General features: G+C 49.0%; 2 protein-coding genes across 6 annotated transcripts in view; one reads left to right on the top strand and one right to left on the bottom strand.

Annotated features, from left to right (window-relative positions):
- Positions 1-5,539: 5,539 nt before the first annotated feature.
- Positions 5,540-13,665, top strand: ADPGK (ADP dependent glucokinase). 4 transcript variants are annotated; one of them, XM_054272520.1, is made up of 7 exons: positions 5,540-5,754; positions 8,344-8,569; positions 9,847-9,909; positions 10,161-10,281; positions 10,604-10,800; positions 11,558-11,656; positions 12,085-13,665. In XM_054272520.1, the coding sequence occupies exons 1-7, from the start codon at positions 5,540-5,542 to the stop codon at positions 12,634-12,636; spliced, it is 1,473 nt and encodes a 490-aa protein (XP_054128495.1). In that variant the 3' UTR covers positions 12,637-13,665. The 4 variants fall into 4 exon arrangements, with proteins under 4 accessions (XP_054128495.1, XP_054128496.1, XP_054128493.1 ...); XM_054272521.1 differs by having other exon boundaries at positions 12,088-13,665; XM_054272518.1 differs by lacking the exon at positions 5,540-5,754 and having other exon boundaries at positions 7,702-8,569.
- Positions 13,666-18,806: 5,141 nt separating this feature from the next.
- Positions 18,807-24,910, bottom strand: part of BBS4 (Bardet-Biedl syndrome 4) — a 35,765-nt gene continuing 29,661 nt past the window's right edge. For both annotated transcript variants that reach the window (XM_054272523.1, XM_054272522.1), the window contains 4 exons: positions 24,716-24,785; positions 21,296-21,437; positions 20,719-20,926; positions 18,807-19,194 (listed from right to left, as the gene is read on the bottom strand). In XM_054272523.1, the coding sequence (XP_054128498.1) occupies positions 19,037-19,194; positions 20,719-20,926; positions 21,296-21,437; positions 24,716-24,785 (578 nt within the window). In that variant the 3' untranslated portion in view covers positions 18,807-19,036. The remainder of the gene's footprint in view (positions 19,195-20,718; positions 20,927-21,295; positions 21,438-24,715; positions 24,786-24,910) is intronic.

Genomic DNA, 24,910 nt, shown 5'->3' on the forward strand with positions numbered 1-24,910 from the left:
GTGACCTTTGTTTGCCAGGGAAAAGGGCCGGCATTGGTGTTCAGGGACCTGTGACCCAGAGTGGCCAACGGGCTCCTGCAATTCCACACTGCCCAGGATGCCTCCCTGACTCACGGTGGCACCAGTGCCAGCTCAGGCTGGTTTGACAGTGCCAAGTGGCTCCTGCAATCTGCCATCAGGGGCCTTGCCTGGTGAGTTTTGTTTGCCAGGGAAAAGGGCCGGCATTGGTGTTCAGGTCGTGTGGCCTGGAGTGGCCACCTGCCACCAGCACAGGATGTGGCTCCTGCCATCTCCAGCTCCTGTGGATTTTCTGGAAGCCAGGCTGGTCACCACAGGGTGTGAGCAACCAGCACTGCAAGATCCAGCAACTTGGCTCCAATTGAAAGAAATGCATAAATTTGGACATGGATGATGCCAGCTCTTGCCTGGTGTCTCAGGCAAAATGGAAATAGTTCTGCCTCTCACTGCTGAGCTGTCAAAAACTGGGAGGTGGCAAGGTGTCCAAGGAAGGCAGATTCATAACCTGGGAGAGAGGGAAAGGGATTTTCTGTGCAGAAATACTTTTGCACAGCAAATCTCTCCAACGCGGTTCAGATTCTCTAGAACATCCACACAAGTGGCATCTGGCAGCTTCAGACTCTTCCCAACTCTCATTCTGGGAACAGACTTGCCAGAGAAGCTGATACTAATTATTTAAAACAGGGACTTGCTTATTTCCCATGCCATTCTAGTTCTGAAGCGCTGCTCTACTGAGGAGAGGTTTGCAACTGCCAAGACATGAAAGAGTGTTTGTTATTAACACATCACTAAATAATCAGGGGCCTAGCAGGGGGCTGGCCATGCACACGAGTCTTCCTCTGTTGCTGCTAGTGTGGATGGAAGTCCCCAGGTACCCCATTAGGTGACAAGTGAGAATGAGTACTGCAGCCAAAACGAAGCAATTTGGCACAATTTAGTAGAGAGATGGCATTTTGTGCTCATAAAGGGCCCAGAATTGGAACAGCACGAGATGTTTCTGATTGAGATGGAGCTGTGCTGGCCAAGCTGAGTGGGTGTCTCACAGAGCAGAGCAGCAGTGGGTGTTGAAGTCCAGGACTGAGATCTGCTGGCAGAGCTCAGATGGGGAATGTTGCCCAGTTTCTGAGAACAACACTGAGTGTGTATTTTAATTAGAGCTCCTCTGCTCATCTGCATGGCTCAGCAGAAACTTTGTGAATTTTCTAGGCCTTTATTAGGATCCATCCAAAAAGCCAACCTTCAATTTTTTCTTTCCTCCCCCAGTGAAGCCACACCAGTAGCAACCACCCACCCCAGGTGTTCTGCTGCTGGCTGCCATGGAATGTCACAGGTAGGCACTGACCCCATGTACATGGAGTGGTGAGTGCCTGGAAAGAGTGTCCAGCTCTGTCACAGACATCTTTTATGGAAAATCCTTTCCTTAGGATTTCTCCTCCTGAGAAGCTGAGAGGACTCAGGAACAAAATGCAAACATTGATTATCTGCTGTTGTGGGATGCAACAGGTGCATCTGGGATTGGTCTCATGTGGTTGTTTCTAATTAATGGCCAATCACAGTCAGCTGGCTCAGACAGAGTCCGAGCCACAAACCTTTGTTATCATTCTTTCTTTTTCTATTCTTAGCTAGCCTTCTGATGAAATCCTTTCTTCTATTCTTTTAGTATAGTTTTAATATAATATATATCATGAAATAATAAATCAAGCCTTCTGAAACATGGAGTCAGATCCTCATCTCTTCCCTCATCCTCAGACCCCTGTGAACACAGACACACAGCTCAGATTAAATGAGCCCTGTGAGCAAAGGCAGTCTGACAGCAAGGTGTGATGGCACACAATGAGTGAGCTGTGACACACAAAACCTGAGTGACTGACTCCAGGGGAAGGCAGGGATAAGGGACAGTACACTGGGAGTGTTGGGCAGGACAGGGGCTCAAGGACCTGCCCTGGGTCCCGCCCAGTGTTCCTTGGCTCCAGCTCAGGCACTGCAGACACACATGACCCATCCTCACAACAATAAAGGAATTCAGACTATGGGAAGGCTCCTCCCCTCCCTGTGCTGTGCACTGACCTAGAGTTTAACTGGCCAAAGCAGCTCAAAGGGAATATGAGTTTCCATATTCCATTTGAATATGGAAACTCAACTCAATAAGGAGTAAAGGCAATTGCTTCAAGCTTGTGAGTTCAGAGAAAGAAAAACAGATTTCCAGATCTCCTTTGGGAACTAGAACCTTTGGCTTTCACCCCTCCCTGCTGTTTCCTCCCCGTGCCCACCCTCATTCCCTCCCCTCTCGCCTCCTGCCTAATGAGGGTCTGGCAAAGCCTCATTTCTCCAAGGCCATGGTCTGAAAAGCAAATTCAGTGAGGTCCAAAGCTCACACAGACAGGTCTGTCAGCTCTGAGTGGCCTGAGAACAGGTGCCACAGTGCAGCTCTCCAGAGCTAATCTTCAAACAAGCAAGAATCACATCCTTTGTCTGCTTCCTGCAGAAAAAGGGGGTTTTCCACCTTTTCTCTTTTTTCCTCACCTTTTCTGTTTTTTTTTATTTTTTTCCTAAAGGGAACAAGTTTCATTTCCAATAACTGAACACTGATTAAAACCACTGTCCTTCTACCACCCCCCCAACTCACAAGCAGCTTACACCAAAAAGCTGTCAAGAAAAAGATTTCTTGTACAAGCAACTTCATAACACCAGGGAAAAGAAATGAAGGAAACTGTTGACATTAAATTTTAACTCTTTCCATCCTGAAAAATATTTTAAATCTTACCCTTCTCGTGCTTTTAATAAAAGTATCCCAGTGAAAATTCATTGAGATCAGTTTCAACTCTTTGAAATCACACATAGCAGTGACCCAGAGGCAATCAGCTTGCTATTTCCATAATTAAACAGGTATTTAATCAATACTTTTTATTCAGTCTGAGTTAGCTCATATGAATGCAACAGCCCTGTGTCCCTCTCTGTTACCTCTAACTGGAATTCATGGGGTAACTCAAGGGCAGGCAACAAGGACCTGGACTTCAGTTCTCAGCCAACATTTTCACCTCTAATTTTGCTGCTTGAGGCAAATCAAGATCTCCACTGGCTTAAAAAAATAAATGTTGACCAAGAAATGGGTGTTTAGCTCTTTAACTGAACAGGTTCTCTGAGAGAACTTGTCTTCTTATAGACCTCTTATTTTTGTTGGCAGATTGTAAAGTGAATCACACAATTACCTTTGCAGCCTTATTCAAGTGCACTGCCAGAACTGTCCATGGAGGCTGAGCAGCAGCAGTTCACAAAGATCAAACTGAGGTGGTTCCTTCTCAGCAGCATCCATTGCATCGATGTGGAAACTGCATCTGCAGAAAAAGAAACCCAAGCTTTACTCTTCAGGGCAGCAACTGCATCAGCACCACGTGACAAACCCATCACCCCAGTTGTGAATTGTGCCTTAATTCCCCAAAGTGCAGCTGTGTCAGATGGCTGCTCACAGCCACACCCTGACATGGGACTAATAATGGGGTCCCCAAGCAGTGAAACGCTCTGGGCTGAGGCTGCCCCGTGGGCACATCTAATTATGATGTTCTGTGACAAGGCTATAAATACCCCTGGTCCCACAGGTGAAGCCCTCATTGCAGCAGGGTTTTGGGGCAGGTATGTACTCTGCTGTCTCTGCCTGCCTGGGCTGGAGAGCTGTTTGTAACCGTGAGAGCCTCACAGGCCTCTCCCCCAGGGAGTGTGAAACCAGCGAGATTTCATAAACACACACCGATCAAACATCTGCCAGGAAAGCACTGAAGGGGAAATGATTAAATCTGCTCAAATGAAAAAGCTCAAATGAAAATGCTGCTGACAAAAACCAAAGAGCACCTGAGCAAAGGAAAAGGGGAGTTACACCTTAACCAAGCAACTCTGGTGAGCTGAACAGGGTCTGAGCAGAAAAGCTTATCACTCTGTGAAGGGCTGCTATGGCAGGAAGTATTTGAGGATAAAGAAGTGCATGAAGGATCTGTTGAAAAATAGGGAAGGCAGAAAGGCCTCTAGTTTGTCTTCACAATTCTGCTTTTTAAGATCATTATATTATCGCTTTAGGCTCACAATCCCAGCCATGCCCCTGGTCACCATCAGCTGTCAGGTGAGGAGGTTCTCACTCTCTCCTTTACCAGCAATTCCAGCCTGCACCATCCACCTGGCCTGCCCATCTTTGCACCCCCAAAGCTCTGAGGAATAATTTCAGAGAGAGAGAATACATAAATAAATGAGGATGTCCTTTATGGCAATGTCTAGGAAGAAAGGGAACCTGATGGGCAGCCAATGAGCCATGAGGGCCAGACATGAATCCATGGCATGGATGCTGACTAAATACCATCCTAAAAAGAAAGAAAAATCAGCAAAAAAGCCTTTCACTAATCTATCTCCTTTACTGCTTGCTTTGTCAGAGTCTGAGGAGATGACAATCACTCACAACACAGAACTGAATAAGGAAATTATCGGCTGCCTCAGCCAACGCGCTGTGGCACACAGTTGTCAAACTCTTGCAAATTTTGTCAGAAGTCTCTGAGTGAACGCTCTTGCGATTTCTAAAGAAGCCCAGAAAAACTCCCTTTCATTAGAAAGGGAAACCTCCCTTCTTGCTCACTAGGGCATCTCTCTGAGGGACGCACCAGGCAGCGAAGGGCGTTCCCAGTCCCGCTCCCAGCGCCGGCGCCCTCAGGGCTGTGGGCAGCTCTAATGAGGCCACCGCACCCTGGGGAAGGCACGAAACCGAGACAGACCAGGAACTTTTCCACAAAAAAAAAAAAAAAAAAAAAAAAAAAAAAAAAAAAAAAAAAAAAAATTATATTAGAGTTGTTTATCAGACAGTGACCGGGTTGATGGATGCGAGCCTTTAGAGAAACTTTGGTGTGAGACAGGGCAGAGGAGGTGTGGGACTACAGGCACTGCGCTGTTGGGGCAGAGTGGAAATACAAAAAAGACCCACAAAGGTGTTGGGGAACAAAGAAATAACGGCACCGTGAGGAGGAACCCTGGGGAGGGGGTGGCCAGCAGTACCACGTACATAGGAGAGTGCAGGCATCAGCTCAGCGCTACCGAAGGCCCCAGCACCAGGGCAGTGCTCACCGCGGGCTCCTCATCCCGGCTACCTGAGAGCTCGGCCCGTTTCCGGAGGGCTCGGCCCGGCAGTGCCGTGAGGGAGCCTCTGTCCCGCCATCTCCCCTCACAACGCGCCGCCCGCTGCCGCCTATGCTATTCTCGTACCGAGTTACGCAGGTGACGTAGCGGCATTACCGGCCGCACGCAAGTTTCGCAGAGAGGGGCACTATTCCCATACTAATTTACGCAAGTAGCGCAACCGCACGGCCGAGTCGCACGCAGATTGCGTAGAAGGGACAGCGCGCCGGGATTCCCGAACAGATTTACGCCATCCGCCGGCCGGCGGGGGCGGGGCGCTACGGAGGCGGCGTAACGAGGCCCCCGCCGGCGGCGCCCCGCCTCAGCCGCGGCGGCGGGGGAGGAGGAGGAGCAGCGGAGCGCGCCCGGCGCGATGTGGCAGCGGTCGGTGTGCGTGGGCCTGCTGGCCCTGGCGTTGGGCTACCTGTGCGTGCTGGGCCCCGAGCTGCCCCCCGCGGCCCTGCGGCAGCTCTCGGCCTCGCTGCTGGGGACGCTGCGCCGCGCCCGCTCGCTGGAGGCGCGCACGGTGGCGGCCTGGCAGGCGGCCATTGTCCGCCCCGCGCGCGGCTGGGCGCGCGTCGCCGTCGGGTAGGTGCGGGAGCGCGCGGGGAGCGCCCCTGGCGGCGGGGCGGGAGCGCGCCTGGGCCGGGATGCGCGTCCCGGTGCCCACGTGTGCGGGTACGGAATGTGCGGGTACGGATGTGCTGCGGCCCCGGCGGGCAGGGGGATGGATCCCGTACCTGGGATCTGTCTGTGCCGCCCAGGTGACACCGCACCTGCAGAGCTGCTTCCAGCTCTGGGCTCCCCAACATCAGGATATGGAGTTGCTGGAGCAAATTTAGAGGAGACCATGGAAATGCTCTGAGGAGCCCCTCTGCTGGGGAGTCAGGCTGGGAAAGTTGGGGGTGCTCACCTGGACAGGAGAAGCTCCAGGGAAACCTCAGAGCCCCTGGCAGGGCCTGAAAGGGCTCCAGGAGAGCTGGGGAGGGACTGGGGACAAGGGATGGAGGGACAGCACACAGGGAATGGCTTCCCACTGCCATTGGGCAGGGATGGATGGGATATTGGGAAGGAATTCTTCCCTGTGAGGTGGTGAGGCCCTGGCACAGGGTGCCCAGAGCAGCTGTGGCTGCCCCTGCATCCCTGGCAGTGCCCAAGGTGAAGGGGGCTTGGAGCAGCCTGGGATAGTGGAAGGTGTCCCTGCCCATGGCAGGGGATGGAGCCAGATGACCTTGAAGGTCCCTTCCCACCCAAACCATTCTGTGATTCCATGAAAAAGAACTGGATGTGAGTGCAGCACCTCTGGCAGTGCTGCTCAGTCGGAGTTGGATGTTGGCTGAGGGGATCAATGATGCTGAACACTCCTGTAGTGGGGATTTAAGCTGGGCTCTGGCCCTCTTGGAGCCCTATTCCTAGCTTGATTGTCTCTAAAACAACTTTGTGTACAGTCTGAGGTTCAGGTCAGTTGGAGCTGCTGGTCCAGCCAGCACAGGCTGGCAATAAATAGGTACCAGAGACAAGTTATAAAGTGGAGAAAGGCTTTACTCCTTTCTTTGGAGAGAGGTAACTGAGTCCAGACACAGCTGGAGAGAGATAAGGAGGGAAGGGACAGGGAAGGCAATGGATGTTGAGCTCAGGGAAATTCAACACCCTTTCTCTTTTTAAAGTAGGAAGAGAACAAGGGGAAAGTTCAGGAATGTCACATTGATCTTATATTTAGCGCTTGACTCACTTTCTTTTAAATATATGGACATGGCAGGTAACTTGACTGTGACTGGAAGAATCATTCTTTGGATGCTGGAAGGAGTTATCCATGTCCATGGCTGTGTGGCTCTGTGTTAGCAGAGGAATATGACTTAGTGTTATCCCCTTGGATCTGTAGTGATTCATTAAAACATAAATTTGGGGCTAAAATGCTGCTTGAATTTAGGGTTTCTTTTCTCTGCGATGCTTGGGAATTTCTGTGTCCTTGGTGTAGCAGGTGATGCACATCCAGAGGATTTCTGGGTTGGTTACCTTGTGGAATGGAAAGCCTCAGGGTTTTTCATGTCCTTTATTTTGTGTGATGCAGCCCTAATGTGACTCCTGGGAGGTCACTGCCAGGGAATGCTGAGTGCTGAGCACTCCTCACTGCCAGGGAGCAGGAACTGGCCCTTGGAGTGTCCTGGGGGGACATGTGGAGAAACTTGGGCATCCTGCACTAGTTTGATTGATGTTTTGGCTCCCTGTCAGGGAAATGTGGGCCACAGGAACAGAAATGGCACTTCACAGCAGCTACAGAAGGTGTTTCAATTGCATCTCTGTGCAGTTGCTGGGGTTATCTCAGGAAGTATTTCCTATTTGTTGTTATTGCTCTGAAACCACAGAGTGAGACAAGGGCAAGTGTTTCTAAATTGTCTTCTGGGGTTCTGGTTCCTGCCACTAAGTCTCCTTCCTGTCCTGTAGTCTGAATTAGACTGTGATTGAATCAATGAGACATGGGGACTGGAAGTTAGACTTTCCAAAAAAAACTGCATCTACTGAAACAGTTCTTATCCCTCCCTTACAATTGCAGGATTTTTCCCCTGTTTCCACAGCATGCTGTTTCTGTAAGGTTGGGATGATCCTTTGGAAACTCATTTTCAAATATTTCAACTGACAAATTGCTCTCTTGACTTTCTCTAAACAGAGCCAGCCTGTGTGGGGAGTTGTGTGTGGGTTGGCTGTTATTAGCAGTAGTTGAAACTCCAGAGGCAGATCTAGCTGACTTAAACGCTTTCAGTTTTGTTTCTAACATGCAGTTGTGAATCACATGCACATTTTAAACCCAAAATACATGGGTATTAGAAGCTTTTAAGAATTTAAAATGCCACTGTTACTATTCCTGTTGTTTTTAAGCAAGCCCAAGGCAGGAAATGAAGTAGAACCTGTGTTGTAACATACTCAACCACCTTTGGAGCACACAGCTTTCCTTGTTTTCATGGAGCAGAAAGTTAGAAATCCCTCCCTGAGCACAGTAAAAGCCAGTCAGGCAGGAAAAGCTTTAGGAGAGAATTTCAGGAAATTGCTGTGCCTTTTTTCCCTTTGGCTGGTTCTTCTCCCCCTGCAGAGTCAGGGATGTGACCTCCCTGCCCTGCCAGGTGCCCTGAGGTCTGGCTGCTTTTCCCAGGACGCCTGTTCTTTCTTTCTCTCTCCCAGCGTCAACGCCTGCGTGGACGTGGTTCTGTCTGGGGTGAAGCTGCTGGAGGCTCTGGGGCTGGAGCCCAGTGATGGGAAGGACCATGCAGTGCTGAACTCTGGGCAGGACCTGAAGGAGGCTTTTGCCCATTTCATGGAGAGAGGGGCGGCTGCCGAGCGCTTCTTCAGCGACGCCGAGGCCTTCCAGGACATTGCGCGCGCAGCCTCGGAGCACCCCGCAGCTCAGGTGGGTCTGCAGCCAGGGAATCCTGGGGATCCTTGGGAATCCTCTTCCTGACTGCCTTGGCACTGCTGGCCTTCATTCTCCCTCTGGAGAGCAAATCATTGAGGAAGAAGCTTGTGGTGTAGCTGGAGTTGTGTTCATGGTTTTTCCTGGGATTCTGTCCCCGCTGTAAATGAGGGGGGGGTTCAATGGTTTCTCCCCTGCTGACATTCCCAAACTGAAATGTCAGAGATGTCTCTTGGGAGCCACATGGGGCTGAGAATGTAAAAGAGGCTGGGAGTGTGAGGAGTTGCCTGATTTTTAGCTGTATGGCCTGTTTTCTGTGAGAGAAGCCAGGAGTGGTTTGGGTTGGAAGGGAACTCAAAGCCCATCCAGTGCCACACATGGGCAGGGACACCTTCCACTAGAGCCCAGGGTGCTCCAAGCCCTGTCCAACCTCACCTTGGGATCCAGGGGCAGCCACAGCTGCTCTGGGCACCCTGTGCCAGGGCCTACCCACCCTCACAGGAAAGAATTCCTTCCCAATATCCCATCCATCCCTGCCCTCTGGCAGTGGGAGCCACTCCCTGTGTCCTGTCCCTCCATCCCGTGTCCCCAGTCCCTCTCCAGCTCTCCTGGAGCCCTTTCAGGCCCTGGCAGGGGCTCTGAGCTCTCCCTGGAGCCTTCTCTTGTCCAGGTGAGCACCCCCAGCTCTCCCAGCCTGGCTCCAGAGCAGCCCTTGGATCTTCTCCATGGCTTCCTCTGAGCACCTGTGACCCTCAGGACAACCCATATTCACTGCTTTTCAAGCTCAAATCAGAGTTTAACTGGAAAGTTTGACCTTTACTACTGAAGAAACTTCCACAGTTCCTTTCACATGGGCACAGGCACCAGGTTTAAACTGAGCCTCAAACTGGAGGAGGAATTGCTGCAGATTTAAATGATTCCTTGTCAGCCTTGCTAAAAACCCACAGGGCTTTAGCCACAGAGAGGTTGCACAGGAGCAAGGGCTGTTTATGTGCTGAATGAGTCGGTTTTTACAGTGCTGTCAGTGTTGGGGATTAATTGATTTCTACATGGCTATTACCTGAAGGTGAATATTTAGATTAAAAATAAAGAATGCTCAGCTTGTGGAGAGAATTGTAAGATCATTTTGCCTTCAGCCCCAACAACCTTTAGTACTTGGGTACTGCTGAACCTTGTTCTAAAAAGCCAAAATCTCCAGCCTGTGCTGAGGCCTAAATGTGTTTAAAGGTCCCAAAGCAAGGGGATGCCCACACCCAGCTCTGTTTGTTTTACAGCTTTACGTGGGAGGAAATGCTGCTCTCATCGGGCAGAAGCTTGCAACAAACCCAGACCTGAAGGTACACACATGTTCCAGACATCTCATGCCATTTGCTTGAGTTCTTTAATTTGCTTGTCTCATGTTACTTCTATGTAGATTTTGGGGATTTTGCAGTTATTTCTTAGGTTCTGCTGGTGGAATATATGGTTGGACTTCCAAGCTGATTTTTAAAAATTGAATTATTAACTTTTTAAAATCAGTTGTGTAGGTGATGCTTAAATTTTGGCAAGGGACATGGCAAGGGAAACTCTGTTTTTCCTTGTTTTCTAGATCCTCCTTTGTGGCCCAGTTGGTCCCAAACTCCATGAACTACTTGATGACAATGTGGTTGTACCACCTGAATCCATGCAGGAAAGAGATGAATTCCATCTTATCTTGGAATATCAAGCAGGTACAACGGAGCAGGTGTTCAGTGGTACCCCTGAACATCACTAAGATTGGTGCACAGCCTGAGGGGTGTCATTCTGAACCTTCATAAACACTACAATGCTCCCTGAAAACAGAGATTTAACCACGTTAAATCTGATGAAACTCAGGGTAATGAATTGCTGGTAACTGCTGATGAAATTCAGGGTAACCTTCACGTAATGAAGGTTAAAACAGCTCTAAAAGCTAAAATGGCTTTTCTTGCTGCTGATGGAACCCATTGAATTTGTGATTTTGCCCAGGAACAAAGCAGTTCACACACACTTGGTGCTGTTTGCCCACCCCAGGTGAGCAGTGGGGCCGGGTGAGGGCACCCGCTGCCAACCGCTTCATCTTCTCGCACGATCTGTCCAACGGCGCCCTGAACATGCTGGAGGTGTTTGTGTCCAGCCTGGATGAGTTCCAGCCTGACCTGGTGGTGCTTTCAGGACTTCACATGATGGAAGGGCAGAGCAAGGAGATGAGACAGAGGCGACTCATGGAGGTGAGATACTGAATCCCTGGATTTCCGTCAGTTCCCCTGCGGGTGTTTTTTGTTTCCCCAGGTTTGAAGGTGTAGGAAGGCTGTGCCTTCAGAGCTCCCACAGATCCCAGTACTGACTGCCAAAAGGAGAGTGGGAGCTGCAGGAATGGCTGAAGTCTAACCATGTAACACTGTCTCTTCTTGGATTCTGTGGCTCGTCTAGGGAAAAGAAAGGCTGGTTACCTGGCTGGAGGGTGTTGATGTGGTTACTGGGCTTATCTAGCAGCTAAACCAGGCTTTTTCTGTGCTGGACACAGATGGTCCAGGTTATAATCAACACCTGCATTCCTTAAAGAGCACCTGTGTTGTGCCACCTGTTTTACAGCTGAGGGCTTGTCCTGATGCAAGGCTTTGGCATTTTTCACGTTCTGGGATCAGCTCCTCTGCAGCTGCTTCAGATTTGTGAGGTTCTTGGAATTAATCCATTAGAAAGATTCTGAGCTGGAGCATATTAAGGCTAGATATGCTCCAGCATATCTAGACTTATCTAGAAAACTATCTAGACATTAAGGCTAGATAGTTTTCCTGCCCTGGGATTCTGCAAACTAGAAGTTGTTTTATTTCCTCTCCTTAGCAGTACATACACAGGTCAGACATCCCATTGAATTGTTTATATCCACACACAGGGAGATTAAAGGATGTGTATCTTGAGTCACAACCCTTTTTCTTCTTCTTAATAAATATGTCTTCTAAGGTTGTTTTTTCCTTTTTCCTGTAGGCTGTGGCCTCCATCTCTGATATCCCAACTGACATTCCCATACACCTGGAGCTGGCCAGTATGACTGATCAGGATTTTATGAGCAACATTGTGCATCAGGTAAGGAAAATGAAAGGATGTGCTCTTTTCACTTCAGTATCACAGTGCATGAATATAGAAATCAAAACTCAACATTTGGACTATACATTGGAAGATGAACCGAGGAATGAATTTGAGCTGAGTTTATAATTTGAAATTCTGCAAAGAAATTGACTTTCTTTCCTGGTGGTTCCTTGTTTGGCTTGACACAGCTCTGATCTCAGTGTTATGTTTTATGTGGAGCTGATGTGTTGTTATTCTTTACTCTCTGGAAAATTAATTGCACCAAATGGAATGTTTTCTTGGCTAAGTAATTCTTGCCAACTCGTGGAAGTGCAGTGACTGGGAAGCTGGGTGCTGCTTCTGCTGAGCCAGCAACAGGGCACTGCAAGGAGTCCCAGGTGTGACTCTGTTCCTGAAGGCAAACGTGCTGGCCCTGTTTCTGTTAGCAGGTCTTTCCCCTGGTCAACTCCATCGGGCTGAACGAGCAGGAGCTGCTGTTCCTCACCCAGTCTGCCTCTGGTCCCCACGCCTCGCTGGCCTCCTGGAGCGGCATTCCCGACGTGGGGGTGGTCAGTGACATCCTCTTCTGGATCCTGAAGGAGCACGGCAAGACGGCGGAACGGGCCTCGGACCTGACCCGCATCCACTTCCACACGCTGGCCTACCACATCCTGGTCACCGTGGACGGCCACTGGGGCAACCAGGCAGCAGCAGTGGCAGCTGGGGCCAGGGCTGCGGGCACCCAGGCCTGTGCCACCGACACCATCGACACCACCAAGGTCTTCCTCAAAGCTCCCCTAGAGTTCGTCACCTCCCACACGGAGGCACCATCCAAAATCTCCCTCAATCCAGACGAGCCCGTGGTGCAGTGGCACAGGGAAGGCATCTCCTTCCACTTCACCCCTGTGCTGGTGTGCAAGGATCCCGTGCGGACCGTGGGGCTGGGGGACGCCATCTCAGCCGAGGGACTGCTCTACTCTGAAGCGTATCCTCAGTAGCAAACCAGGAGCCTCCTTCTTCTCCAGCACTGCACGGTGTCTGAGAGCCGTGGATTGGCATTTGAAGCAGTGGTGGTATAGGAACAGAAGCAGGGTGTGGTGTGTTTTCTGGGTATAACTGTCAAAGAGCCAAAGAATAATTCCAGGTATAAACTGTCAGCTACATTCCAGTCACTCAGCAGTGACTCGAGCGCTTCACGTGCAGGTCAGGTGCAAAGGTTTTAATATTTAATGTGAAAACTGGCTTTGTCTTAAGGAGGAGGGACACAAAGACCAAAATCCCTGGCTGGCAAAGTTTGCTGCTCGTAGCTCAGTGTGGATCTTTTCTGGTAGTGCTGCAAAGTGCAGCAGCAGGAGAATTTCCTGCCCCTGGATCCCAGGGGGAGCACAGCAGTGCCCAGCCCTGCCTCTCTGGTAAATTCAAAATAAAAGGCTTGTGGGTTATCTCCTCCCAGCACTTTGCAAACCTTCCTTGGGGTGAGGATGGAGTTACTGCCTGGTGCAATCACCTCTCTGTGTGCCCAGCCCCAGAGGGAGCCACGGTCCCAAATGACACAGACTGAACCTACTCCAGGCTGCACAGGTGATCCTGGACATCTGTGACTAAGGGTGTTCCACATGAGCAGCCTGTGCTTAGTTTTTAGGAAACAAGGAGCGAAGATAATCAGGTTTTCTGTTTGGGGGACAGCTCTGTTTCCCTGCCAGGGAACCCCAAACCATTCCCTGTGTTTGCTGTACTCTGCTAATGGTGTGTTACAGAAAAGCTCTTGAGTGCTGGAGACTCATTTTTGGGTGTTTGAGAATGGTTGTGCCAAATTCTTCAGTCTCCCTGCCCTCTATTAGGAAAGGTTAATGTATCAGGGAGGGTCCCTCTGGAAGCTCAAAAGCTGCAACAGCATTTTCCAGGTAAGACTGAAGTGAGGTGGCCTTTTTAGGGTTTGATGTTGGGATTTTTTTGACTAGGTCACTGATAGTTTCTTTGCTCTGGCCTGTGAAATTAAAAAAGCAGAATCATGTGTCCTTGTTAAATACTTTGCTTCTATTTTTTTACCTTTTCACAGTCACACACTAAGAATTGCAGAGCACCAGCATGGTTTTGTCTCTGGCCACTTGAGGAACCTGGAGTGTGTTTGCACAGCTCTCAAGCCAGTTCTCAGTAGAACTGGGTTAAGTGCAATCAGCCTGTCTGGGCAAGCCTGTGCCTTAGCAGAGCTTGCAGAGGTTGTTCCAGGTCAGTCTTTGCACCTGAATGGAGGGAGGAGAGTCTGTGTCACTCAGGGTGGAGTGATCTGTTGCAATAACACTGTCAGGCTGCTGTCAGTGGTGTTCTCTGTTGGGAAAAGCCATCCTGGCTGCTCTGCAAGGATGCAAATTGGCAGCTGCTGTACTTGCACTGACTCAGCACACAATGCTGTCTGTCATGTGCATTCAGCTTTCCCCCTGAGCAGTGTTCTCAAGTACAGTCAGTGCTGTGTTTTCCTGCAGCTCAGCCCACCTTGAGCTTCCCTTCAGTGTCAGCATTTTATCCAGGTGCAGGATCTTCCTAAGACTTGAGGCATTTCTGCCCAGATGATTTTTTTATGAAGATGATTATTACTACTATTATTATTATTATAATTTATAAACTGTAGCACAGGAGTTCTGCTTTAGTCTTCCAAAACTGAAAATAAATGCAAAGATCCTCTCTTTTTGGCTCACTTGGAGGTCTAAGGCCATTAGCAAGGCAGTTTTGCTAATGGTGGGATGGTGGGCCTTTTGGCACTCCACTCACTCCTAGGGCCACCAAAGGCCATGGATGTGCCAGCTGGAAACTGATCCTTGGCTTGTACTGTGCATTCTGGACCTGGAAACAAAACTAAACTAAATACACACAAGCTGTCACCAGCAATGGCCCTGCTGCTGGATTTCACTTCTTTCTTGCTAAAACACTTCCAGGGATGTGAGGCTGATGGGACTGACATTCCTTAGGGCCACCTAAAAACGTGTGACTGCTCATACAGACCTTGTGCCAGGGTCAGCTGTGCTTGCACTGATCAGGAACATGAGAGGCTAAAATTAGCTTTTATAATCTGAGTCAGTAACTGCTGCAAAGAATCATTAAAAAGGAGCTTACTCCTTAGGAATCATCTGGGCCAAAAAGCTCAATTAATATCGTTATTGTTAGCTCCTTCTTCCTGCTGCTCCTCACAGGTAAACATTTCTGCTGCAGCCCATTCTGGGAGTGCTGGGAACACCTGGCATGGGGAGTCTCAGCAGCTGGGGATGGCCAGGCTGCTGCTCTACCCAAATCTGTTTTATCAGGCACATGGAGCTCATCTGCACCCAAAGTCACTTCCCAAAGAGAATCCTTAACCACCATGACCTGTTCATCAGCTGTGCCAGTGGGATCCCTGATTAAGTTGTGGAACAATCTATATGGTAATAAATCTGAATTGAATGGAGGGGCCCAGCAGCCTTTGCTTTGTTTCACATGCTGTGAACATGATGTGCTTAACTTCCTTCTGCCTTCCCAAATTAATGACAGAGCTGCTGAAATGCTTCCCCTGGACTTGCAGTCTCACACCTCTGCACAGCTACAGTAGTGACAACAAAGAAAAGCTGCTTCAACAGCTGCAGAAATACCAAAGCTTCAAAACCAGGCTTGAGCTGACCTTGTTCCCCCTCATCCTCTGTCTCTACAAATTCTGTTTGTTCTCCTGTGTTACTTGTACCTTGAAATCCTCAGTGATGGATGGCTCAAACCTCAGCCAGCCTCACTCCTGGAGCAGGGTTTGCAATGGAAATATTTATTCACACAGATTCTGCTGGAGATGCAGCAGCAGAGCTCAGCACTGTGACAGCTCTCCATGGTATTTTCACTTGTGTGTTCCTGCAGCCACCTTGGCTTGGGTTTATTTGCCTTATCCATGATCCAAAATTAGCATTCTTCCATGTTTTCTGTGTATGGCACTTGCTGAGGGTCAAGTGCTGGATTATTTGGAGGTGTGAATCCCAGGGGCCTGGCAGATCTCAAAGGACACGTTCCTTCTCCCTGTGCCCTTGGGGCTGTGCCATGGAAGAGCCAATCCCAAACCCAACTCTGGCCACTTTAAAGGCTCTTTACCTCTGTTCCTCTCCAGGGGAGTTTCTCAGCATTACTCAGAATTACTTGATTTTCTTTTGTTTCCTGGGTATCTCCTGTTGGGATGTGTGAGATCCAGTCAAGTCTGACCTCCCTTCCCAAGTTCATTTACAGAACTGGTGCTGAAATGTTCTTCCTCAGCCTTTAGCAAAGACCTCATTAACTGCTTTGTGCTGGATGTTTTAGAGCTCAGCTCAACTCATTAGCCACTGGAATCCAAAGCCTGGGATGCAGCAGAGCACTAAATCCATCCCAAAACCCAGTGGAAAACCATCAGCAGTTGTGCTTGGGTTCTTTTTTCACTATTTATTCTGTAATGATACACTGAATTATCAGGGGTTTTGTGCCACAGGGTGACTTTTCCAACCATGTCCTGAGCAAAGAGTTAAATAATGGGGCAGTTCTGTGAAATGGTACAACAGAACTCAATTTCCAGTTATCCTAAACTGTTGGTTGGGAGTTCTTTTGGAGCTTGCAGCTTAGGTGAAAGCTGAGGGTTGTGAGTGAGTGAACAGCTCAAGTGTCTCTGTGCCATTATTGTCTCTGTGCCATCTGTCCAGAGCAGCCCTGGCACAGATTTGTGTCACACAATTGCTGCCTTGCTATTCCTGGGCTAAGGAAATCAGTGTGTTGGGCAGAACAGGAGAAAAGCAGAGGAAAATACTGGGTCTGAGTAACCTTGGCAATAAAACTTGGATTTCAGAGGCAGGAATGCTGGTTTTACCTCTTGGAGATGTTGGATGAAGTTCTCCTCTTTCACTCTGGTATCTCAGCTGGATCCAGGCAGGGTTCTCAGGGAGTCACTGATCCAGGCTCTGGTGGGAGGATGTTCCCTCAGGAAAGGAGAGGTGCAGGTTGCAAGCAGCACATGGCCATTCCCTGCTGTGCCAGGAGCTCTGTTCCAACAGCCTGGCATCAGCCTGTGCTCAGCAGAGCTCCCAGCAGCCGAGGAACACAAATGATGGCAGCAATTATCCCATTTAAATGCAAGGGGAGGCAATGGAAAACAAAACCTGGAAACCTCCCCTGTGAATTTCTCAGGAAAGCTTCCCCTTGGTCCAGACTGGGTAAAACTGGGCTCAAATCCCACCTGTGTCTTCCATTAAAAACACAGATTTTTTGGAGCAGTGTGGTTTGAGGGAGTGGTAAAGCTTTCCTTGTAGCAGAACTGGGTTTTCTCTTCTAGAAAAGTCTTGGCAGATGGAGTACTTGTTACAACATGGGCTCTTTTTGAATGCATTTCTGTGTGGAGCTTATTATTTTAGCAAAGCTTTCCCTCATTCAGCACCGAGTCTGTCTCTGCAGAAGAGGCTTTGCCAACTGAAACCCACTCCCCAGCTGGGAAATCTAAATTCTCAACAGCTTTAAGGCCCCCACATCCACCTTGCTCAGTCACAACTAAGCACAGGAGCACAGCATGTAGCCACTAATACTGCCTGTAGCATAAATCAGCATCCAGTTGCCTCAGGGACCTCAACACCACATTTTTTTGGGTTGAACACATGTTGCTGGATAGACAGATCATTACTTTTGGCTGGAAAAAGGTCTTGCCACTCAGGCATTGATGTTTGAATGACTTTTGTTTCCTGTGCAGAAGCCAAGATGCAAAATACCTTGTGAGCTCTGCTTTACCCTGTTCATCACAGACCTTTCCCTAAAAAGGGGAAGAAAAGTCCTAAAGCAGATGGTTTCTGCTTCCCTCGAAATTAAGCTCATGATTCTTTCCAGTTAAGGGGGAGAAAATAGGGGATTAGAATTATGGCTGATGCCAGAAACAGGTTTTGGAACATAAGGTGTGATTTCCAAAATCCCTAAATGCCTCAGTGCAGTCCTGCTGAAGAGTCCCTTGCCCAATTCCAGCTGAAAGGGCAGTCCAGCCTCATTACCATTAGCACAAAAATGCTCTCCAGAATGATCCCAGAAATTCACTGCATGCAAATGCCACCATCACCATGCCCAGGGGAGGAGAGGGGACAGGACAGCAACTGCAGCTCTATTTATTATCCAACTGGAATTACATATTTAAAAATGCTCCCCTAGACATGAAGTTCCCAGGAAAAAAGAAGGTGTTACTGCTTCATTTCATAGAAGAATTGGTTCACTGTTCCATAAGCTTTTCACAAAATATATATTTAAAATAAATCCCTTCACAGTACCTCCAAGTGCAGTATGTGCTCCCTGTGTGACACTTATCCCATCAAAGCATCATAGGACAAAAATCTGCCTTGAATTCAAGTTTTGGGGCTGAAATGAAGAATTCGGAGCCCCTGCCCACCCCTGTTCTTCAATCCTCACCTCTTCTTCCCAGGCACTCTGTTAGGCTGCAGGGACTTTCAGTGTAAGAAGTTAAATGTGAATAAAAATCTCTGCACTGTACCTGCCTGACACTGTGTCTTGTCTGGTTTGTTTCAAATTGCCAATGCTCTGCAAAAAAATTCTGTTTAACTCCTGGCAGGAGGGAATCCTTACAGAAGTGCTGCCCTGGGGCTGAACTGACACAAAACCCAGCAGAAAGGGCACCTGAGAGGAACAAAAAGCCACATTTAAGATAAGCAGTCAGTTTGGGCTATCAGAACCCAGGGGAAAGTGAGGGGTTCTACTCTTTCAGTGTTCTCCAGGGAACAGGGGAGCACTCCAGCTCCTGGCTGGGCTCTGAAGATGCATCAATGCCTTTTGGATAAGAGCAACAAACCACCAAGCCCAGCTGAAGGCTGGGATGTACCCAGAGCCCTGCTCATGCTGCCTGGACACTGCTGCCTCCAGGATGTTCCCATGAGTAACCTTCCTCTCCTGGGCTGACAATTAGGGAGGGACACAGTCCAAGAGTGCAGAACTAACAGCAGGAAATAAAGTGTCAAACAGCTGGGGAGCTTCACCAGCAAACACAGAGCCCTGAAGCTTCAGTTTACTGGTTCTTTATGCAAAGCTGCTCACCAGCTCAGCCACTGGGAGGGTTTGATTCTCCTCACCACCCAGGATCCTAAATCACTACTGCTGGCTTTGCTAAGGGTCCTTCTGGAGGACTCACACCCAGCCTGGGGAGAGCTGGGTGGTGAGTGGTGACTGCACTAAGAGTAGCTACACACACCTCTGGTCACTGCAGTGACTCCTTGGAACAAGGCAGAGCCACAAGCTGAAATCACTGACAGGAAACAGCTCCATCCAGACTGACAGGCAGTGGGGAGAAGCCACCATGGGGCAGGGTGGGGCAGGGCCCTTTCCCCAGTCCCAGGCAGCCCTGGAGAGGCTCCTGCACTGCCTGTGCTGCCCAGAGCTGCCCTACTCTGCTGCCTCCTGGCTCTGGTGCTTCTCCTTGCCCTGCTCCTCGTCCCCTGTGGGAGCTGGGTTCTCCTCAGGGCTCGTTTCTGAGTGCTGCTCCTGTTCTGGCTCCAGAGGCAGGGAGGGAGGCTTCTTTGGCAGAGCTGGTGTTGCAGCACCTGGGGAGAAAACACAGTTAAAGTTACTCTGTGCCTATGTCTGCTCTTTATGTCCTTCTCAGCAGCAGAGGTGCAAAACAATCACAGCTTTTATTTACCCTCAGATTCCTTCTGCCTACCAGTGGTTTATTGACACTGAGTTATCCAGACTTGACAGTGCCTGAAATCCTGCTGAAAGGAAGCTCAGGTACAGTCAGAATTCAGTACAAATGTAGGAATTAACTCATGCCCTGGAAGGAAAAACATTTTCTAGAATAATGAATCTCAGAATGGTTTGGGTTGAGAAGGACCTTCAAGATCATCTCATTCCACCTCCTGCCATGGGCAGGGACAGCTCCAACTATCCCAGATTGCTCCCAGCCCTGTCCAGCCTGGCCTTGGGCACTGCCAGGGATCCAGGGGCAGCTCCAGCTGCTGTGGGCACCCTGTGCCAGGGCCTCACCCCCTCACAGGGAAGTGCCACTTCCATTTCCACTGAAGCTGGTTTATGCTCAAGCTGCAAAGTGTTGTTTTCACTTCACAGCTTTAGCAAATATGGGGAGACTTTCCAGGCAGCTAAAGCAGCTACTTACAGAATTAAATCACAACAGGACACAAATTGTTTCTACATTTACATTTAGGGTGCCAACTGATGTTATGAACCAGCTCCCTTCTCTGATCTGGATGATGAAGTCCTTCAGGTACACCCTAAACCCTTGGTGTGTTTTATTTTTCAGATTTTCTGGCTAAGTCTTCCCTGCATGGAAAGTTTATTCCATGTGTGAGAAATGGGACAGGTCCTTGGGGATGCCAAAGAAAGAGGCCTGGATTACACAACCACTCTCCTGGTTCAGCCCACAGGCAACAAGACTGAGAGTGACAGAAAATCAGCACAATGAGCAACATCCCCAGTGCATTCCTCCTTGGAAGCTGAGGGGTGAGAGGAGGTGAGCCTTGGAATGGCTCAGGAGATGCTCCCACCCAGTTCCAGCACAGGCAGTGATGGGCTGAGCTTCCAAAGGCTCACAGCACCTCCTGAGAACCCTCAGTCCCACTAAATTCAGCAACACCTGCAAGGATGGGCAGCTCTGGAGCAATCCAGCTGCAAGTATCATTGTCAGAGAAAGGATGAAAGTACTTTGGAAAATTGTAAAAATCCATCTTCTCCCTTCTCTGCAGTAGTCTGTGCATAGCAGCTCCTGGGCTCTTGCAAAGAAAGGCAAGAGGTCTGGCTGCTGAAACTGCTTCCTTCCCAGAGCAAGATCACAACCTCATGCTAATGGAATCTTGCCCATTGTGGCTCAGACAGGAAGGGAAACTTTCCCAGCCTCCCACATCCCTGCAAAAGCAGGAGAGTGAAATACACTACACAGAGCATCTTCCTGAACTCAGAAATCTGGGAAAGTTATCACCAAATATTGCCCTCACTGCTGTGTGAGCACTCAATCCCCTCCCACACAGGTGCTGTAACTCTTCCAAAGGGAAGAGAGATTTATTTTCTTCTCTCCCACATCTAAACTTGAAAGAACAGCAGAGCAGACATACCTGGGGGGAGCTGCATGGTTTTCCCATACCCTGCAGCAGAGGACATGGCTTGACCCAGGGCCTGGTTGGAGCCCAAAGGCTGCTGAGAGCTGGACTTGCCTGACCCAGCAGCTTTCTGCTTGGATTTGGACTCTTTAGAAGGCTTGGTCCACACCAGGCTCTCCCCAACCTGCAGGGCAGCTCCCATCTTCTGGGCCATCTCCACCATCTTCTCAAGAAACAGAAAGAGAAGAGCACTGTAAGCAGGGACACTTCAGAGAACAATAAGCTCAACAACTCCATCAAAAAAAAAACCTACAAGAAAAGATCTGTGGAGAGCTGGCTACAGTTTGGTGCTTGGGGGAAACATCTCCACTAATTCAGCGCCTTAATTAAGAGGGAATCTTGTCTTGCTGTGTATTGATTGAAGAACTGGGCTTCAAAGAGCAGAAAGGAAGCGAGCAGCTCTCAGCAGGCGCTCGCTCTGCCTGGGAAATCTCACAAGCACAATTTCCTCCTAATAACTGGACTCAAAGTCAAACCTCCTCCTCCTCATCTGCTGCCAGCCCTGGGGTGGCTCCTGAGCCCAGGCACAAACCTCAGGGTCGAAGTCAGGTGTGCTGCTCTCCCTGGCCACGGTGACCTTCCTCTCCATCTCCTGGAACTGGCTCAGGGCCCCCTCCTTGTCGCCCTGGTTGTAGAGCAGGACAGCGTAGTTCAGGTTGATGAGGGGGTTGCACCTGCAGCAGACACATGGGATGCATCACATTTCCTGAGGGAATATTTATCCTGGCTGCAGTAATGCTGAGGTGTGCCTGAGCAAAGCTGGACACACCTGTCTGGCAAAGTGCTTTGGGAGCATGGCTGAACCCTCCTGCCCAATGACAGACCCAGTGCTGGGCTCTGCAAAGGCCCCAGGTGTCAGTGCCAACAGAAACCCCCCATCACTGCCTCCCCCTCTGCAACAGCCAGCTCTGGGGGCAATCCTGGCACTCTCTGTCTCCCAGCCCCACCAGTGATGGGGCTTTTTCATACTGAGACAGATGATGTTTCCCTGATTTACCTCAGACTCTCCCAGTCTGCAGGAGAGCAGCTCATCGTGGGGCAGGCAGCACAACAGAGCCCTGCTCCTGGGTTTTATACCCTGACAGAGCACAGAATGTGCTGGTTACATTGCATTTCCTCACCCCATCTCTCTCCTACCCCAGCAAAACCACACACAGCTGCAGGTACTGCTACAGGTGAACACAGGTACCTGCACACTCCTGCCCCCTTCCTGAATGAAGATTTCACAAGGCAGAACTGCTCACACACTCTCACTTCCCAAACAATCCATCTCCTTCACTGGGATACATTAACCCTCTCCATCTGGGCTGCCCAGGAGAGCCAGGTGTCACTGTCATGTTTTCTGAAAAATCCCTTCACCAGGATTTATTCTCCTGGGAAGCTGAAAAGGCTCAGAAAAGAATGAAAACAATAATTATCTGATTGCTTTTCCCTGTTTTGCTGCTTTGGAATGTGGTCTGGAGATTGTTTACAGGTGGGTGTTTGATTGGTTTCATGTGAATTGTTTTAATTTAATGACCAATCAGCTGTGTTGGCCTCTGAGGAGTCAGTCACGAGTTTTTCATTATCATTCTTGTTAAACCTTCTGATGTATCCTCTCTCTTTCTTTAGTATAGTTTTAGTATAGCAGAATAGAATAGAATAGAATAGAATAGAATAGAATAGAATAGAATAGAATAGAATAGAATAGAATAGAATAGAATAGAATAGAATAGCAGCTTTCTGAGAATATGGAGTCAGATTCCTCATCTCTCACCTCGTCCTGGGGACCCAGCAAACTCAGCAGCCAGGGTGGGTGGAGCAGCTCTGCCTGCTCACAGCTCCCTGTGAGAACCCCACAGGAGCATCCCTGCACCCAGGCCAGGCAGGGATGCTCTGATGCTCCCTGGGTTGACAAGAAATGTGAGTGAGATACTGGTGCCCTCTCCTGGAGCATGGCTGGGATAACTGGAACTATCCATGGCCAAGGCAGAGGCAAAAATAAATAAATAAATAAATAAATAAATCATATACAGCAAAAGTTTTATAAAGAATATCCTTGGTTTAAATATGTTTTAATTCTATTTTGCCATTAATTTTTGCTGGTGTTAATGGATTAATGGTGTCTTTATTCACTAGAGCTCCTGCTTGACCAGACAGGATGTCTGTTCATTAAAAGCTGTTGTTAATCAGTGGGCACTGTCTTGTAGATTTGCACTTTGAAATACCACCAGGACTGGCAGTGAGTTTTGTGAATGCATGTTTGCTGTTTCACTTTTTGGTCCCCATTCTGGAGCAATGCAGAAGGGAAGGATCCTGCCCATCCTGGGCAATAAATGAAGTGTAACCTGCAGGCCCTGACTCTCCAGTCCTGGTGATTCTCCATCCCAGTGCAAGGAAGAAACCTCACTGCATTTACAACCATGGCTTCTCCTTTAACCAGGAAACTGGAATGCTGAGCCCACCACAGAATAAGCCCTCCTCCCTGTCTCTGCCAAAACACTGAGGAGATCAGACAGTCCTGAGAACAGCCAGTTTTAAAATTAATTGAACCTGATGGAGCTATTTCACCACCTTCAAGAGCTGAGAAGCAATATGACAGTCAGAGAAAAATCAATAGCTGAATACCCACAGAAAGGACAGTTACCAGCCAGAACCAGGAGTGGAACACATTTTTCTAAAGAGTTTTCCAAGTTAGTTCCACTCCAGACCCAAGCATGGCACCTAGGCCACTACAAAAGCATTCCTGGTGATGGAAACCAACCACCTTCATTCATCCCCATCAGCTCAGAACACACCAGCAAGGGAAACTTGTGGGGACACAGATTCAGCCTCACAGTCTGGATGTTCCCCCCAGCAGGCCCTGGCAGTGGGAATTCATTTTTGCTTTGATGAGGGTTTATTTTCCTGGTCAGACCATAGAGCTGGAGCATCACCCAAGTGCCAAATACCTGGGCAAAGCTGCAGAGCCCATTTACTGCTCACAAGGCCCTGACTAAGGAGTCTGAGCTGCCTTTAAGGTCCTGTCCTGCCTTGCTTTGCATGGAAAGATTATTAGGAACAGAATCATGGAATGGTTTGGGTGGGAAAGGACCTTAAAGCCCATCCAGTGCCACCCTGTGCCATGGGCAGGGGCACCTCCCACTGTCCCAGGCTGCTCCAAGCCCTGTCCAGCCTGGCCTTGGGTATTGCCAGGGATGCAGGGGCAGCCCCAGCTGCGCTGGGCACCCTGTGCCAGGGCCTGCCCACCCTCACAGGGAGGAATTTATCCCTGGTGTCCCATCTCCCACCATGTGTGGCCCCTGCAGACAGACTCTGGAGTGCTGGTAGGTCTAAGTGTGCAAATATTCACAGTAAACTGGGGAGAGAAACAAAACTATTAATAAATATGAGGTAATTTTGGTTTTGTGCCTGAAATGATGACATACTCTGAGGTTCAGCTTAACATGTCTGAAATCAAGTGCTCTGATTTTAAGACTTAGACTGCAAACACAGATGTTCTTAATGAAGGAGCTGTCATTTAACTTGCTTTATACAAACTTCTTGCACATTTTCCCAGCTAAAATCTTCCCTCTGCCCAATTCAGATCAGGCCTTACCCCAGACATCTCACTGCTCTGCACCGTGCTCAAACTTTGGGTTAAAAAAATATGTTTTCTTCTATTCAATCTGCTCCACTGTGTATAAATATACCAAAAGGAGGACTGGCATCCAAAGTCACCACCACTGATTCACTGCCCAAACAGCAAAACAAAAAACAGCTCTGGGTTGCTCTGAAATTAAATCCTCTCTCATTTTTCACAGCTGACTTAAATTAAAAAGAAAAAAAAATTTATAACACTGTCACAGCTACAAGAATAAAGGTATTTCCCAACTACAAACCATTTAGGGTTGAGATAGAGTGAGAGGCAAAGGAAATGGGGTGCAGGGAGGCAAAGGAAACCCAAACCAGTGACAGCTCTGACAAAACTTACTTGTCCAAGGCCACAGCCTGCTCATAGGAACATTTGGCATTCTCAATGTCTTCAAGGTTGGTCAGAGCAACTGCACCAAAGCAAAACATACACACAGGAGGAGATGTTTCACAAGCAGCTGGTTTTTAGGACAATTGTGAATGTCATAAAATGGGTGTCACAGCAGGGTTGTCAGGACTGCTGCCAGGATTAGCC

This window comes from Melozone crissalis, unplaced genomic scaffold (assembly GCF_028551555.1).
Source record: "Melozone crissalis strain CALT ecotype California unplaced genomic scaffold, PUWL_Pcris_2 ptg000014l_1, whole genome shotgun sequence".
Lineage (NCBI taxonomy): Eukaryota > Metazoa > Chordata > Aves > Passeriformes > Passerellidae > Melozone > Melozone crissalis.